Genomic DNA, 16797 nt, shown 5'->3' on the forward strand with positions numbered 1-16797 from the left:
ATATATATATATATATATATACATAAGTCATTTACATAAGCCAAATACACTGCCTGGCCAAAAAAAAAAAAAAAAAAAGTCGCTACCTGGATTTACTATAGGTGCTATGATCTGGGGTTGCTGCTGTTTGTCAAGTCTAGGTTCAGCAACAGTTGGGCCCTATGACAAAATATGAGGTTGGGCCCCCCTACCACACCAAAGCAGATCTCTGGGGGCCCCTAAAAGGCGTGGGCCCTTAGAATTGTCCTAACTTACCCCCCCTTAGCGGCGCCCCTGCATTGGCAAACAAATAGCATAAATACCTGCATTTTCCCAAGAACATTCTCTGTCTTCTTCTGTCCAGATACAGCGATTGTCGCAAAGTACTGGATGACACGTTTGGTGTTCACAGTCTTTCCTGCACCAGATTCTCCGCTGAAAATTAGGTACGATATATTATACTATGCATCAGACCTCACAGTTTCTGCTTATCAAACAGTAATGCTTTTGCATTTTGAACTTACGTGATCAAGATAGACTGATTCTCACGATCTACAAAAAAAGTAGAAAGTAAATTTTTACATTCAGAATACTAGCACAGTGGGTTTTTTTTTTAATCTGGATCTTAGCCATTGAACTTCATAACAAACGTTATTTTTCATACCAGTGAGCATGAACTGATAGGCGTTGTCAGAGATGGAGAAGATGTGAGGTGGGGCTTCAATTCTTTTTTTGCCCCTGTAGGCTGACACAACCATAGAATCATACACTGGGAGCCACTTGTAGGGGTTCACAGTGACACAGAACAACCCGGAGTAGGTCTGCAAGAGAGGGTTATAACTTAAAATTAATAAATAAATTAAATAAATAAAACAGCATAATGCATTTGAAGTATGAAGTACTGGTCATTTCATTACATACGTAGATCATCCATGCTGCATAACGCTCTTTGAGGTTGTACAGTACAGTGGGCTCATTGAGGTGGGTCATCATGGCCATGTCCTCTATCTTATCAAACTTGGGGGGATTCATTGGAAAAATGTCATCCTCCTTCACTGTGATGGTCTGGAGGGAGTGTCATTTCACAGTTATCAAAGAAGCAATGCTGATGGCTGTAAAATGTATTTGACAAATTTTATCTCTTATACCCACTTTGCCACACAGAGTTTCCACTGTGGCTTTGCCACCATCCCGACTCTTGAGGACCCCTTTGAGGTACATCTCCTTGGGTTCAGTGACAAAATAGGCAGTTTTGGCATCAAATGGCCTATTTTGAGCTTCCATTCGTTCTTTCTCTGGCTTGCGGAGGTAGACGGCCGCAGCGCCAAAACACTCCATCTCCGGATCCGAACTCATGGTGCCACTCTTACAGAAAAACAAACAATACTGTTTGTAATGCAAGTTATATTCAAAGAAACACTTACGTTTTTACCAAAATAAGAGGGATCATACAAAATTGTTATCTGAATAATCCACAGTTCAGTGATAGTTGTTCATGAGTCCTTGAACAGTTAAACTGGCCACTGTTCCTTAGAAAAGTCCTTAAGGTTCCACAAATTCTTTGGTTTTTCAGCAATTTTGTTTATTTGAACCCTTTCTAACAATGACTGTAGGATTTTGAGATCCCTCTTTTCACATTGAGGGCAACTGAGGGACTCATATGCAACTATAATAGAAGGTTCAAATGCTCTCTGATGCTCCAGAATGAAACACGATGCACTAAGAGTCAGGGGTGTAAACTTTTTAACAGTTGGAAGATGTGTAGATTTTTCTTATTTTGCCTAAATATATATATATATATATATATATATATATATATATATATATATATATATATATATATATATATATTTTTTTTTTTTCTTATAGTACTGCCCTTAAGAAGATACAGAATATACTTGCAAAATAAGTTACATTTACCTTTATATTCAATTCAAAAAGTTTTCACCCCCGGGCTTTTAATGCATATAAATTTCTCACATTGTTTAGAATTTACAGTTTAAAAGATGCATGATATTTACCTTTGTATTGCACCAACTCTTAGGACTTGATCTTGATGTTGTAATTCACCACTCTGTGTACTGTAAAAAAGAAAAAGAAAGAAACAAAGATTTGTTATCAATTGAAACTTGTCCAAATGATAAATAGCCAAGGCAAAAATAATTTCTTAAAATTAGCATAGGATATGTCTTCATTGAGGAGCACATGTTCTAATGTTCTAATTTGAAGTAATACAAAAAAATCCCTATTTGTGAAAAGGTAAAAAAAAAAAAAGCAGAAGTATGCGCATAGAGAAAGCGTCTGCTTTGTGTTTTAGCGTTTAAACACTCACCTTAGCTGTGTAGTTGTGAGCCCTGGGAGGAGTTGGGAAAGCTCTGTTTTATACTGGTGTGTGAGTGTCCTGTCAGCACATTTCATCATCTAATTTTTGGTCATGAGTCCTGTTTGCCCACTTCCATTTGTCCCCTTCAGCAGCATCACTGTATTATTTTTATCTCTTGAAATAAGGAGTAGTTCCAAGATGGTTTTATCTCTTCAAATTGTTAAGGAGGAGAGCTTTTTTGGCCTCTTTTAAGAGTTTAAATGTAATTCTGAACTGTTATGAAATTACTTATCACTCAGAATTTGCATTTGACAAAACAACAAAACTGAATTCCAAGAATCGTGACCCTACAATGATAATCAATTGTTTCTTTTAGATACAAATAAGCAGAACAATTGAATAACCACAATGTGCCAGTATTTCTAACCTTAAGCTGTAAATCCTTCTTAAGAATATCTGTCAATACTTAGTCATCCACCTCGTTGTGACTTGAAATGTCACTGGTATAGGGTTGCAGGAGCCTCACAAATTTGACATGTTACAAAGACATCAGATTGGTATACATCTGCCCCTTCAAGAAACAAGCAGGGATGCCAAATGATCATGCCTTTCCTTGCTAAGAACAGCTGAGGTTCTTTCAGGCCTCTCATGGGGATGAAACAAAGTCCAAGGTGGTGACAAAATTCTTGATGTCAACAGGCCAACATTGTGTGCTAATAGCTGTGGCTTTCCCACCGAGAGTGCTGGAAGAAATTATGCATGGCCTTTATTTAAAATAAACATGTATTGTGTATAAATCGATGCACATTTACTTCAAACAAGTAACATTTTCAAAAACGTCAAAAAGAATGCCACTTCATCCAGATGCGTGTGGATCAAGGCCTCTTTAGTCTGATAGTCGTCCTCTGTTTGGCTAAGTGTAACATGAGATTTGATTTAAAGTAGGCTTTGTGAGTCTTAAGGTCAGTCCTTCCACTGGAAAGGTGATCTCATACTGGCAAGGAACAGAAAGCTTTAAAAATTGTGTGGGAGTTACTCTTGAGATATAATGAGCTCTGTTGAATAAAAATGTGCAACTTGATCACCCACCCATAACACTACATTCTTATTTGGACAAAATACAAATATAGCCACCAGTACCATCTTGACCTAACAAATGGCACCAGGCTCAGGGGATTCATTGTGTCTTGAACATACTGCATTACATTACAAAACAAAATCCAAGTGTTTTAGTGTCTGTCAAGAGCCTACAAGTGTGCAGCATTAAAGACTGAATTGGTATAACGGTTCTTGGATGAGACAGTCGTGTCATAGTTTCAAGTCATTGCGGCTTCTTATTTTAGGACTTTGAAATTTAATACAGCGCCTTTGCTTGACGTTGTAAAAGACAAATGGGTTTGTCCTGGCTTTGCTTTATTGTTTAATGTGAGAGTATGATGCTGCATTTACACTTATAACTGAGCAACGACAAAGTCTCTTTATCTCTTGGTGGATGCAGATGGGTTCCTTTGAGGTAGGTAAGTATACATGTTTATTGTATTTTCATTATTATGATATTTTTGATACAGTCGCATGATATAGCACAGACTTGGTTTGAGGTGCTTTTACTTTTGTGTTAACTCACAGGGTGCAGGACACTTCTATAAAAGGTTGCCTGAAAGCATCAAAGTCGGTACCTGACAGACAGAAAGATGAAATCCAGGTACTGTTACTGATAATATATGGTATGTGGGATATATAACATGTTTCTAATAGGTAATAATTTTGCTGAGATTTGACATCAAAAACTTACATCAAAATCAATTGACCAGGAAAAAACAATATGTACAGTCAAACCAAAAATTATTCAGACACCAGATATAATTTTTTTATATTGTTTTACTAGTGGGTGCAGGACACTATAGTTCATTTATGTAAGCAAGGATAGCAAAATAAAGTAAACTGTGACTTATTATACACAAACATTTTTCAAACAGTGGACTACCAGTAAAAGTGATGAAAATTTAGGACCAAAAATTTGATTGAGAAAATGTTGAAGGTGTCTGAATACATTTGGTTTGACTGTATATACAGTATATAGAATGTGTCTTTGTTTTTTGTTTTCAAGTGCACATGAAAGAAGTGTCTTCAAACAGTCTTCAACAGATCAGCTGGAAGCTTCACCACAAAGAAGCAGAGAAAAGGTATGAGGACAGGGGGCAACAGATCTGTAGAAGTATGAAGTAGCTGGGTGTTATTCCAGTGGCAGTTCTGACATCAGAGCCTTATAATGTGAAACCAAAAGGAGTGTCACATGAATTGGAAAAAGTAGATGCACCACTATTGTGAATCGTCTAGAATATTGGCCAGTCTTAAAATGACAAGAGGTGGTTTAGTTGATCCGACTTGGACACCCTTTAAACTGCTTTCCAATGTGGTATAAAAGTCGTAAACTTTTGAGTGACAGAATACAGTGTAGGCTGATTAATAGCTATTTATTTGGCTGTAATCCAATGTGCACCAGTTTAGGCTTGGCAAAATGCAATTAGTTCATATTCCCAAGGAGGTACTGGTGAATGGACAAATAGGAAGGACACCCCTATTATGGTCTCATGGACCACAGTTCTTTTTAAGGCCATATACTTTTACAAAACATTGTTACATAAAATAAAATAAAAGAAGCAATGCAGCCATTGTTGGTTAATGGGCAACTTTATTGACCACATGACTCAAAGAAAGCACAAATTCATATTATATGATTGTTTTTCACTGACTCTTCTTGAAAGGTGATATTTACTCTGCAACCTCTTTTCCCTGTGGTAAAAAAAAATCAATTATAATATTTTGGACTTTTAAATTAGCTTGTATATATTCAGAAACAGTCATCAAGTTTTAAATAACTTTTGAAAAAATACCTTTCCGATATCGCGGCTCTTTGCCCTAAGCTTGTTGACCTGGGACTCAGCGATGTCAGCTCTTTCCTGGGCTTCCTCCATCTCATGCTGCACCTTTCTGTACCTTGTCAGGTGAGTGCTGGCTTGTTCCTCCTGGGATGAGATTACCCAGAAATCAATAGTTTATTACATCGTCAAACTAAATAATGATGTCTTGATTATGATGAAATACGACCATGTAATACTGTACTTACAGCTTCCTCAGCTTGTCTCTTATAGGACTTTACTTTCAACTGCAGTTTGTCCACCAGATCCTGCAGTCTGGTTAAATTCTTCTTATCCTCTTCAGTCTGTTAAAAGACTCAGCATTGTACCTAATGTTGCTCTGTTGATAAACCATTCCTTTTTAAAAGTTTAGTAAAATCACCTACCTGGTAAGTGAGTTCCTTCACTCTTCTCTCATACTTCCGAACTCCTTTAATAGCTTCGGCACTTTTCCTTTGCTCACCCTCAACTTCATTCTCCAGTTCACGAACCTGGGAAATAGATTGAAAAAATAGTCAGTCTTTGACTGTACCCTTCGGATTTCATAACGTTCTTACATATTGCACAAAAGAATACCCTAGCTTCCAGTTTCTGGAGCTGCTTCTTTCCACCCTTCAAGGCCAGACTTTCAGCCTCATCCAGGCGGTGCTGCAGGTCTTTGACTGTGACCTCTAGGTTCTTCTTCATCCTCTCGAGATGAGCACTTGTATCCTGTTCTTTCTTCAGTTCTTCTGCCATCATGGCAGCCTGCAATCACAAGAGATGTGACTACAGCTCTTTTTTTAGTGTTTACTAGATTTTCATATAAATAGGCAATTACATCAGTAATAGCTTTCTTAGCCTTCTCCTCTGCATTTCGTGACTCCTGAATGGCATCATCCACTTCACCTTGGATTTGAACTAAATCGGCCTCAAGCTTCTTTTTGGTGTTGATAAGACTGGTGTTCTGTAAATTGGAGAGTAACATGGTTTACCATTGATGATTCTGGCTAAGATCCCAGATGAATTAAACTGGGAACACTTGAAAACAAACCTGGGTGTGTAGAAGTCCTACACGCTCACTGGCATCCACCAGTTCCTGCTCAGCCACTTTGCGGGCTCTATCGGTCTGCTCCAGAGCAGATCTAAGCTCCTCAATCTCAGCCTGCATCAGGTTGTTCCTGCGTTCAACCATAGCAACCTGCTCTTTCAGGTCCTCTTGACATCTCAGAGCATCATCGAGATGCAACTGGGCATCCTGTTAAAAGATGAATAACTTGTTTCAATGGAAGAAGTACCAAAAGAGTATGAGGATCAACTTTTCCATGATCGCTCCATAATTTTACCTTGAGCTGTCCTTGGACGTTCCTTAGCTGTTTCTGAGCTTCAGCCGCCTGGCGATTTGCATGGCTCAACTGAATCTCCATCTCATTGAGGTCTCCTTCCATCTTCTTCTTGACTCTCAGGGCTTCATTTCTGCTCCTGATCTCAGAGTCTAGAGTGCTCTGCATGGAATCAATCACTCTTTGGCTATTCCTTTTGATCTGTTCCATTTCCTCATCTTTCTCAGCCAGTTTACGATCGATCTCCCCTTTCACTTGGCTTAGCTCAAGCTGGATACGAAGAATCTTAGATTCCTCATGTTCCAGGGTTGCCTGTTGACCAGTAGAGGAGCAATAATAAGTTAACATTACAAAAAAGCAGTTTTGTTAGGTTAATCAGAAGCACTTCAGCTTACCTCAGCTTCCTCAAGAGCAGTCTGGATTTCAGTTTTCTCTATTTCAACTGTCTTCTTGGCTTTCTCCAGCTCATGAATGGTCTTCCCGGTCTCACCAATTTGTTCAGTCAAGTCAGTGATTTCCTCTAAGTAATGTAAAAACCAGAGTATTCACATGCAAGCATGGAAACTGTCTCTCTATTATCTGTACTTTGTATTTTTGAAATAATCTTACGTTGAAGGTTTTTGTTCTCCCTCTTTAGGGTCTCTAGATGGTCCAGGGCCTCTTCATAGGAGTTCTTCATCTTAAAAAGCTCTGTACTAAGGGAACGGGCCTCTTTCTGAGCTCCGTCCAGTTCTGCTTGGGATTCCTCATACTTTTGCTTCCACTCTGCCAGAACCTTGTAAAATGTACATTGAATTTGTGAGCAAAGACGTTATGTTGTTGTACAATCAAGCAGCAGCAATTATTACATCTTTTACCTTGTCAAAGTTCCGCTGTTTCTTGTCAAGATTGGCGGCAAGAGCATTAGCTCTCTCCACATCAATCATGAGATCCTCGACTTCACCCTGCAATCGCTGTTTGGTTTTTTCCAGAGAAGAACACTTTGAGTTTACAGCCTCAATGGACTCCTCAGCATCCTGCAAACGCTGGGCAAGCTTTTTCCTGAGAGCAACAATTAAATGTTAGTCATTGCTTCTACTTTATTTCTTGTTGAAACAGGTGATTTCACTTACTTTGCTTCCTCAAGCTCTTCAGTACGCTGAATGGCATCAGTCTCATATTTGGTTCTCCACTGAGCTACTTCACTGTTCGCCTTTGACATGCCACGCTGGAGCTCAGCTTTGGCCTCCTGTTCCTCCTCATACTGCTCTCTGAGCAGATCACAGTCATGTCGTGATGACTGGACAGCATGAGCCAGAGCGTTTTTAGCCTGAGAAGCAACAAACAAAGCATTATTTGCTAATGTTGCAAATACCTGCTATGAGACATGTGTTTCCACAATAGTAAAGAGTCACCTTGGTTTCTTCCTCAATTTGTCTCTTAAGCTCCTCAATCTGTTGAGTGAAGGCTTGCTTGCCTCGTGTCAACTGAGAAACAAGAGATTCTTTTTCCTCTAGCAGACGACTGAATTCACCTTTACAAAGACAAAACAATTTCATGAATCCTTGACAAAATAGGCAAAACCTTAAATTTGAAGTTTGAAGTGTGGCTTTGTACTCAAACATACCATTCTCAGTAGCCAGTCTTGCTTTCTGTACACTTAAATCATTTAGTTGACGGACTGATTCATCGTTTTTGGTCTTGAATTCACTCAGTTGATCTTCAAGAGTACGGCACAACTTCTCCAAGTTACCCTGAAAGGAAAAATTGCTTTGAGTATGACTGTTATATTACAAACGCAATGTACAGGAAAAGCAATTCTCATGCCTTTGATTTGGCGACAGCCTCCATACTGCTTGACAGGTCATCAATCTCCATTTTGTATTCACTCTTTTCTTTTTCCAGCTTCTGTTTGACACGCTGGAGGTTGTCGATTTGCTCTCCCAGCTCGGCCACAGTGTCAGCCTGCTTCTTGCGGAGCGCCGCGGCTGTCGCTTCGTGCTGCAAGGTGGACTCCTCCAGATCACGGCGTAGTTTCTGGAACTCAGCTTCACGTTTTTTGTTCATCTCAATCTGGGCAGAAGTGGCGCCGCCTGCTTCTTCAAGCCTCTCGCTGATCTCCTCAAGTTCCCTGGAGAGATCAGATCTCTGCTTCTCGACCTTAGCACGAGCGGCACGCTCTGCCTCAATTTCTTCCTCCAGCTCCTCTATACGGGCCTGAAATAAACAGTGGTTATAATGTTGATTAGACTTACTTCAACCAGATTATGTGATATGTGACTCTAGTGTTATTCGTTGAGAGATGACCTGGAGTTCCTTGATCTTTTTTTGATGCTGAATGCCAATAGACTGTTCATCCTCAATCTTACTTAGAAGTTGGCTTATCTCAAAGTCCTTCCTGTAGGAAACAGTTATAGTAATGATGTGTATGATTTACACAGCATCAAAATATTATTCACTTCAAAACACTTTATATAAAAGTTAAAGTCTTACTTCTTTATCTTCTCATCTGATTGTTGCTTGTCATTTTCCAGATCCATTATGGATTCTTGGGCTAGTTTCAGGTCACCCTCAAGCTTTCGCTTGGCTCTCTCAAGGTCCATACGGAGTTTCCTTTCTTGCTCCAGAGAACCTTCAAGCTATCAAGAAAGTTTTCAATAATGATTTGTCTGAAAGGCATCTACAAATTAAACAAATCAACCAACCAGCAACTATTGTAACTAACTTACATCATCCACTTGTTGTTCAAGCTTGGTTTTGGCTTTCGTCAGAGTATTGACTTTGTCCTCCTCTGCCTGCAGATCATCCAAAGTTTGCTGATGTGCCTCTTGGAGGGCTTTCTTCTCTTTGGTTAACTTAGCAATGCTCTCGTCCAGTGAGGCCATCTCCTCTGTAAGATTCTTCACCTAATAAAGAAATTTAGTGAAATTGTTAGTGTCACATCAGGTCAGATACTTGATGGGTAGTATGAATTAAGAGTGAACCTTGTTCTCAGTGGCATGTTTCTCCTTCTCCACTTTGGCTAAGGTGAGCTCTAAATCATCAATGTCTTTCTTCAGCTCAGCACACTCGTCCTCTAGTTTTCTCTTCTTGGCTGTCAGTTCAGCGTTGATTTCTTCTTCATCCTCTAATCTTTCATTGGACTCTTTAAGTTTTGCCTCAAGCTGGATCTTGCTTTTGATTAGCCCTTCACATCTCTCCTCAGCATCAGAAAGGTTTTCTGTTTCCTGTTGATTAGAGCATCATTAAGTTGTGCATTTCTTTTGTTACAAAGATGAATTGATTAATTGTGATCTTTTCAGCAGGAGAAACTCACAGATGCCACTTGTAACTGCAGGTCATTTTTCTCCTGCAGTAGGGAAACCATCTTCTCCTCCAACTCCTTCTTCTTGGCAAGTGCCTTTGCTAGATCCTCTTTCATTTTTTCAAAATTCTCTTTCATGGCTGCCATTTCCTTTTCAGTCTCTGCACTCTTCAGCAGAGGCTTGATCTTAAAGTACAGCTTCATCCATGGCCAGTGTTTTACATTCATGAATGAGCGGATGTTGTACTGGATGGAGAAGATGGACTCTCTGAATCACAGAATTAGAAAAAAAAATCAGAACCCGTATGTAAACATGAAGTTACCCAATACCATGTACTATGTTATGCAAAACCATACCTCCTCTCCATCATTTTGACAAATTCTTTTCTCATAACAAATCCGCGACAAAGAGCCTGAGTCATGGTAACCAGCTCGGCAAGTTTTTCATCTCGCATCTCCTCAAGGGTACCCAGCAAACCAGCTTTGAAGAACACCTATCACAAATAATTGCTAAAACAATTATTATCTAATATCTACATAATAACTTACAAAATAATTGTTTGATAGTGTGTACCTTCGTGTGCCCAAACTTGTATTGGGTATGATCCACATCAATGGAGGTAAGGAGCTTCTCTGAAGCCTTCTTATTGTCAATGAACTGACCCTCAGGGATGACACTAGCATTCAATACTTTGTACCTGAAACAGAAGTGATTTCATTACATTTCAGGTACATTTTTATCTGAAGTACCCTTACACTACAAATACAAGTGTCATAGTAACAAATAAAATGTGCATGATGTTCACCTCTGCTTAAAGTCACCATAGAGGATTCTGCTTGGGAAACCTTTCCTGCAGATTCTGATTCCCTCCAGTACACCGTTACAGCGCAACTGGTGGATGACCAGGAAGTTCTCCATAAGACCTGGAAAATTAGGTAGGGCGATCTTAATCTTAAAACATTAACATTCTTAAATATGGTAAATGGAGGTGATATTGTTATACTAAGCACTATTTATTATTGGAAAAATTAACAATACCAACCAGGGGTTTTTGATTCATTTGGAATCAGACAGCGCACAAAGTGGGGATGTGTGCTCCTCAAATTGGTCATCAGTTTACCCAAGTTCTCCTGTAGGATTTGTGCAAAATACATTGAAATGCTTTACCAGTGCACAAATACATATATTAATAATACAAGCATTTTTTGAACACATATAACATTAACACATATTTAACATGGTAAACTTACCCTAAACAGTGCAGACACTGTCTGGAAGGAGCCACCCTTTTTCTTGCCTCCCTTTTTGCCTCCTGCCTCTGCACAGTTTAATGCAAATATATATTTATTAAAAAACAAATCCTGCAGAATATTAATACTCTCAGATATATGTAGTTGTGTTTTAACAACCTTCAGTTGAAGAATGAGAAGCATACAGGTGACACAACAGTTTCACTGAAGACTTCTGGTACAACTGAACCACAGAGTCATTCAGAGGGTCCTTGTTCTTATCCAGCCAGCCTACGATGTTGTAATCCACAGTTCCAGCATAGTGCACCAAGGAGAAGTGAGCCTCAGCCTTGCCTTTGACAGGTTTGGGCTTCTGGAAGCATGGCGTTTTACCAAGATGCTGGTCATGAAGCTTGTTCTTGAAGGTTGTGTCTGTTGCCTTAGGAAACATACACTCCTCCTCGAGGATGGAGAAAATACCCATTGGCTGCAATAAAGAGCACATTTCCTTGAGATAAGAAGAGGAATCAAAGCAAAGCACTTATGAAAATTTAAAAGTTGAAATTTGTTACCTTCTCAATAAGCTCAATGCAGGCAGCCAAGTCCATTCCGAAGTCAATGAACTCCCACTCGATACCTTCTTTCTTGTATTCCTCTTGTTCCAGCACAAACATGTGGTGGTTGAAAAACTGTTGTAGTTTCTCATTTGTGAAATTAATGCACAGCTGTTCCAGGCTGTTGAACTGTAGTAAATATAAAATATTTCAGTATCAGAACAAATAAGCTGAAGCAACAGTTTCATATTTTTTATCTTGTTAACTTACATCAAAGATTTCAAACCCAGCAATGTCAAGCACTCCGATGAAGAACTGTCTCGGCTGTTTGGTGTCCAACATCTCATTGATTCGGACAACCATCCACAAGAACATTTTCTCATAGATTGACTTGCACAGAGCCATGGTTGAATTATTCACCTGATTTAGAAAAAAGGAATACCATTTTATACCATTTCATCGTTTTAAAAAAGTATATTCAGTGATGCAATAATTTTTGAATGCACACACCTGAGGAACAGTTTGACCTTTGGTCACAAATTCATTCCCGACCTTCACTCTGGGATAACACAAAGCTTTCAGCATGTCGGCAGAGTTCAGTCCCAAGAGGTAAGCGATTTTATCAGCCACTGGAAAAAAATATTTTAAGTAAATCATATGCATCCATATTGTAACCATATATACATGTTCTTATAGCTAAATTTAAAGTCACACCCTCAGTTCCATCAGGCTCTGCCTGCTCCTCCCTCTGCTTCTGCTTGAACTTCATGTTCCCGTGATGCATCACAGCTCCTGTTAGCTTGTAGATGCCTATTTTCTCCTCAGCAGTAAAGCCCAGAATATCAATAGCTGTCTGCAAGTCAAAACAATCAAATGTACTTTTTTTTATAAAACATTTGATATAGTGTATCAGAGATATACAGAGAGTATAAAACCATGAAATCATGCAACAAATGTTAAGTGCTCAGACATATGGCTTCCACTTACATCAGTTGCAATGAACTCTTCCACATCATTGATGCTTTTGACTGTGATCTCACCCTGACTGATCATGGGATAGTCGTATGGGTTAGTGGTGATCAGAAGAGCCTCTACAAGTGGAATATGACAAGAAAGAAAGAAAATTCATGCTCACATGAATGCAATCTTTATTCAATTCAGAATATATATTGCAACATATGATCATGCAGTTTCTTACCCAGCAGTTCTGGCTTATGGCCAGTGCAGAGCTGGTAGAAGATGTGGTAGCTCCTCTCAGCAGACAACTGGAAAGTTACCCTGGACTTTTCCAGCAGATCTACGGATCAATAACATGATTGTTAGAGGGAGGAAATTAATGTCTATATTAATCAGTTGAACTGTGAAAGAGTATAGGACTCACAAGTTTCAATATCAGCTGAGGCCAGTTTTCCAGTGGTGCCGAAATGAATTCGGATGAATTTACCCTGGAGATTTCACCAGAGGTAAGATTTATTGACAACAGTTTTCCATTACAGAATCAAAACACACAGTGGAGACTGACTCAGTGGAGTTGGCTCAGTACTCACAAAGCGGGAAGAGTTGTCATTCCTCACAGTCTTGGCATTTCCATAGGCTTCCAGCAAGGGGTTGGCTGCAATGATTTGATCCTCCAGCGACCCCTAATGTGTACAAAATATCTTAATGATGCTGTAAAGTACTCAACTCTCCTCTTGAAATGGAGAAAGAGTATATGCATCCATCTGATTCATTCCCTGGCCATATAATCAAAAGGATGTAAATATTAGATATTATCAAAAGAAATGTTGCAAATACCTGCATCTTTCCAGGGACGGGCTCTGTCTTCTTCTGTCCAGATACAGCAATTGTCGCAAAGTACTGGATGACACGTTTGGTGTTCACAGTCTTTCCTGCACCAGATTCTCCACTGAAATTACAATAATGCAACAGAACTTTACACCTTATTTTGAGATGCAGAGAAGTGCTCCAAATCTGAAAAAATCTAAAAATACTTACGTAATCAAGATTGACTGATTCTCACGATCTACAAAGAGCAGAGAGACATTTCATTTTACCCAACAGATTAGATTAAAGAAAAATAAACCATTTTTCACAAGCTCATACCAGTGAGCATGAACTGATAGGCGTTGTCAGAGATGGAGAAGATGTGAGGTGGGGCTTCAATTCTTTTCTTGCCCCTGTAGGCTGACACAACTACAGAATCGTACACTGGAAGCCACTTGTAGGGGTTCACAGTGACACAGAACAACCCGGAGTAGGTCTGCAAGAGAGGGTTTTAACTTAAATAAAACAGCATAATGCATTTGAAGAATGAAGTACTGTTCATTTCATTACATACGTAGATCATCCATGCTGCATAACGCTCTTTGAGGTTGTACAGCACAGTGGGCTCACTGAGGTGGGTCATCATAGCCATGTCTTCTATCTTATCAAACTTGGGAGGATTCATTGGAAAAATTTCATCTTCTTTCACTGTGATGGTCTTTTAGGAAAAAAAAAAAACATTAGATCACAGTGTTTATTTATTGTAAAAATCTTCCTTTTAATATGAAAACTAAAAATACTATGTTCAGATTACTATTTGTAACCCTGGACCACAAAACCTGTCATAAGGGTCAACTTTTTTTTATCATCTGAAAGCTGATAAATAAGTTTGTTAGGATAAGACAATATTTGGATACAACAAATCTGGAATCTGAGGGTGCAAAAAAAATCAAAATATTGAGAAAATTGCCTTTAAAGTTGTCCAAATTAAGTTCTTAGCAATGTATATTACGAATCAAAAATTAAGTTACAGTAGGAAATTTACAAAATATTTTCATGGAACATGATCATTACTTAATATCCTAAAGATTTTTGGCATAAAAAAAATCTGTAATTTTGACCCAAAATAATTTTTTTTCTATTACCACAAATATACCTGTGCTACTTAAAACTGGTTTTGTGGTCCAGGGTCACATATTGCTTTATGTCTGGTTTTGAACTTGAATTACCTTATTTATTTCTGTTGTTACTTAGTTAAACCAGTCAACTTACTTTGCCACACAGCGTTTTGACAGTGGCTTTGCCACCCTCTTTGCTGGTTAGTACCCCTTTGAGGTACATCTCCTTTGGTTCTGTCACAAAGTATGCTGTCTTGGCATCAAACGGTGTGTTTTGAGCCTCAATTCTCTCTCTTTCTGGCTTCCGGAGGTAAATGGCCGCCGGGCCAAAACACTCCATTTCTGAGTCCCCACTCATGGTGCTGTTTTACTGCAGACAGATCAAACACCAATAACATTAAGCATATTGATAATTGAAAAAGTAAATGGCAATACAAAACATACAACATAAATGATGTCGATTTTTACCTCCTTTCACGTCCAGTCAGTAGAAGTTGGCTATAAATGATGTGAGCAATCTGAAAAAACAGAAAGACATTTCTTCATTGAGCACATCGCTGAATTTTTTTGAAGCTCTTTACATGCAGACAAACTTCTTTAATTTTCAGTTTGACTCACCTACTTGAAGTCAGCCCCAGTCAATGGCCTCGCACTCGACTCCTTGTTATATAGAGCTCGATGTGTTTGGTCAGCAAAACTCGCTCTCTCTATTTGGTGCTTGGACTGCCCTCAACTCCAAATCTCTCTGTGGAAATTATTTTTATCTGATGAGAAATCTAAAGTGATTTTGGACAGAGTTTTGCAGTTCTATTCCAATATTTCCACATTTTTAATACAGTCCAGAGTTTTGCATATCAAATAATGTATACTTCAATGTCTTAAAGCTTTAAACAGCAAACATGCATATACTAAAGTTTTGATCAATATGATAGATACACATGTAACAATAACATTAGAATCATGTGAGAACCTCGATACACTGTAATAAATTTTATGCACTCTATTAAAATATAAAGCACTGGAGTGCTATCTATTGTGTCAATTTAATCTCAGAATGTTTCCTGGCACTGTCGGGCATCTCTCTTCAGCTGAGGGGGAGCCGGCAAATGTCACATGTATACTGTTGCAAATTCCTTCTAAACATACATGTGATAAAAGACATGAAATTAGCAGTTTTGAATTGAGATGAATTAACACACTGACAGGATGCAAGCGACACAAGCTGCTAATGTGTTGATGTCATGTCTTTATCATCACCTCAGATGGCTATTTAAGGCAAATGAGCATTTACATCTTACATTTGCATCTAAAGTTTGAACACAATAGTTATTAGATCTGAAGAGTATTATTTAACCAGTTTCTTAAAAGGTTTGTATTTTTATGTTGTAACAAGGGGAGCTTCATCTCTTCCAGTTTTAATTCTTGACCCATCTCTTGTTGTTGTCAAAGAACGTCATCCCACTTCCAACATAGGATCAAATGATTTATACCAATTACACTCAGAGTTTCCTTGAGATGGGAAATAAGATAGGGGCTCTGTAAAAGGGGAAAGTGCTGTAAAAATTCTCAAGAGGTTACCCACAAGGGTGAGCTCATCTCCTCAATAAAAAAGGGATACATGATATTTCAGATTTCATATTATCATCTTATAAGGATTAAGTACAAATATAGACAGTCATGCAGCTGCCCTTCAAAAACAACACAAAATAAATACGAGCCTGAAAGGAGAACAGATAGGTGAGTGCTTTATTTCTCTCATTTTAATAAAAAAAGCTTTGCAATGCTACAAAACAGATATAACTAGTAGTACTTATATGCCAACTCTGCTTTAAAATATTAGTCGAATGATAATCTATTATAAGCATTAAGAAAAGTCTATGCAATAAATGGCAGATCCCTAGATTTAAAAAAATTAAATATATTTTTTTTAATTAATTTGAAATACATTAATGAAAATATTAAACATTAATTATTCTTAAAACCTTAATCAGGATACTAACATATGGCAGTTTCTACATATCAAGTGACTCAGAAGAAAGGTCAAATACCTGACCTCGGTTGTCAGGATTAACAACTAAAAATAGGTAACTTCTCTCATCTATATAAATTACATTGTGTCTACAATTTGAATAACTTGTGTTGAACTAAAGTGCTTTTTTTAAACCTTTTACCTGGTATTTTACAGTATCCGCACATCAAATAGTTGCTGATCCTTCTCAGGCTCTTCAAATATCGGCTATCATACTGTAATATTCAAAATGTACAGAAGCCAAACTTACCGTAATAAGTAACTGAACCAAGAGCTG

General features: G+C 38.3%; 1 protein-coding gene across 1 annotated transcript in view; it reads right to left on the bottom strand.

Annotated features, from left to right (window-relative positions):
* The window catches only part of myhb (myosin, heavy chain b), a 25371-nt gene extending 10522 nt beyond the window's left edge, over positions 1-14849 (bottom strand). The window contains 42 exon segments of the mRNA XM_073852567.1: positions 303-414; positions 504-531; positions 644-800; positions 901-1044; positions 1132-1344; positions 5197-5328; positions 5430-5711; positions 5797-5967; positions 6041-6166; positions 6254-6457; positions 6546-6854; positions 6938-7062; positions 7152-7317; positions 7400-7583; positions 7655-7851; positions 7937-8055; positions 8149-8275; positions 8349-8738; positions 8829-8919; positions 9015-9160; positions 9251-9427; positions 9506-9748; positions 9838-10093; positions 10183-10319; positions 10400-10523; positions 10632-10749; positions 10869-10956; positions 11077-11144; positions 11236-11542; positions 11628-11798; positions 11880-12029; positions 12120-12238; positions 12324-12462; positions 12597-12700; positions 12808-12906; positions 12991-13054; positions 13157-13249; positions 13404-13515; positions 13605-13632; positions 13713-13869; positions 13948-14091; positions 14646-14849. Coding sequence (XP_073708668.1) covers positions 303-414; positions 504-531; positions 644-800; positions 901-1044; positions 1132-1344; positions 5197-5328; positions 5430-5711; positions 5797-5967; positions 6041-6166; positions 6254-6457; positions 6546-6854; positions 6938-7062; positions 7152-7317; positions 7400-7583; positions 7655-7851; positions 7937-8055; positions 8149-8275; positions 8349-8738; positions 8829-8919; positions 9015-9160; positions 9251-9427; positions 9506-9748; positions 9838-10093; positions 10183-10319; positions 10400-10523; positions 10632-10749; positions 10869-10956; positions 11077-11144; positions 11236-11542; positions 11628-11798; positions 11880-12029; positions 12120-12238; positions 12324-12462; positions 12597-12700; positions 12808-12906; positions 12991-13054; positions 13157-13249; positions 13404-13515; positions 13605-13632; positions 13713-13869; positions 13948-14091; positions 14646-14849 — 6525 coding nt within the window.
* Positions 14850-16797: the final 1948 nt, after the last annotated feature.

The sequence above is a fragment of the Garra rufa genome, chromosome 12 (genome assembly GCF_049309525.1).
Source record: "Garra rufa chromosome 12, GarRuf1.0, whole genome shotgun sequence".
Lineage (NCBI taxonomy): Eukaryota > Metazoa > Chordata > Actinopteri > Cypriniformes > Cyprinidae > Garra > Garra rufa.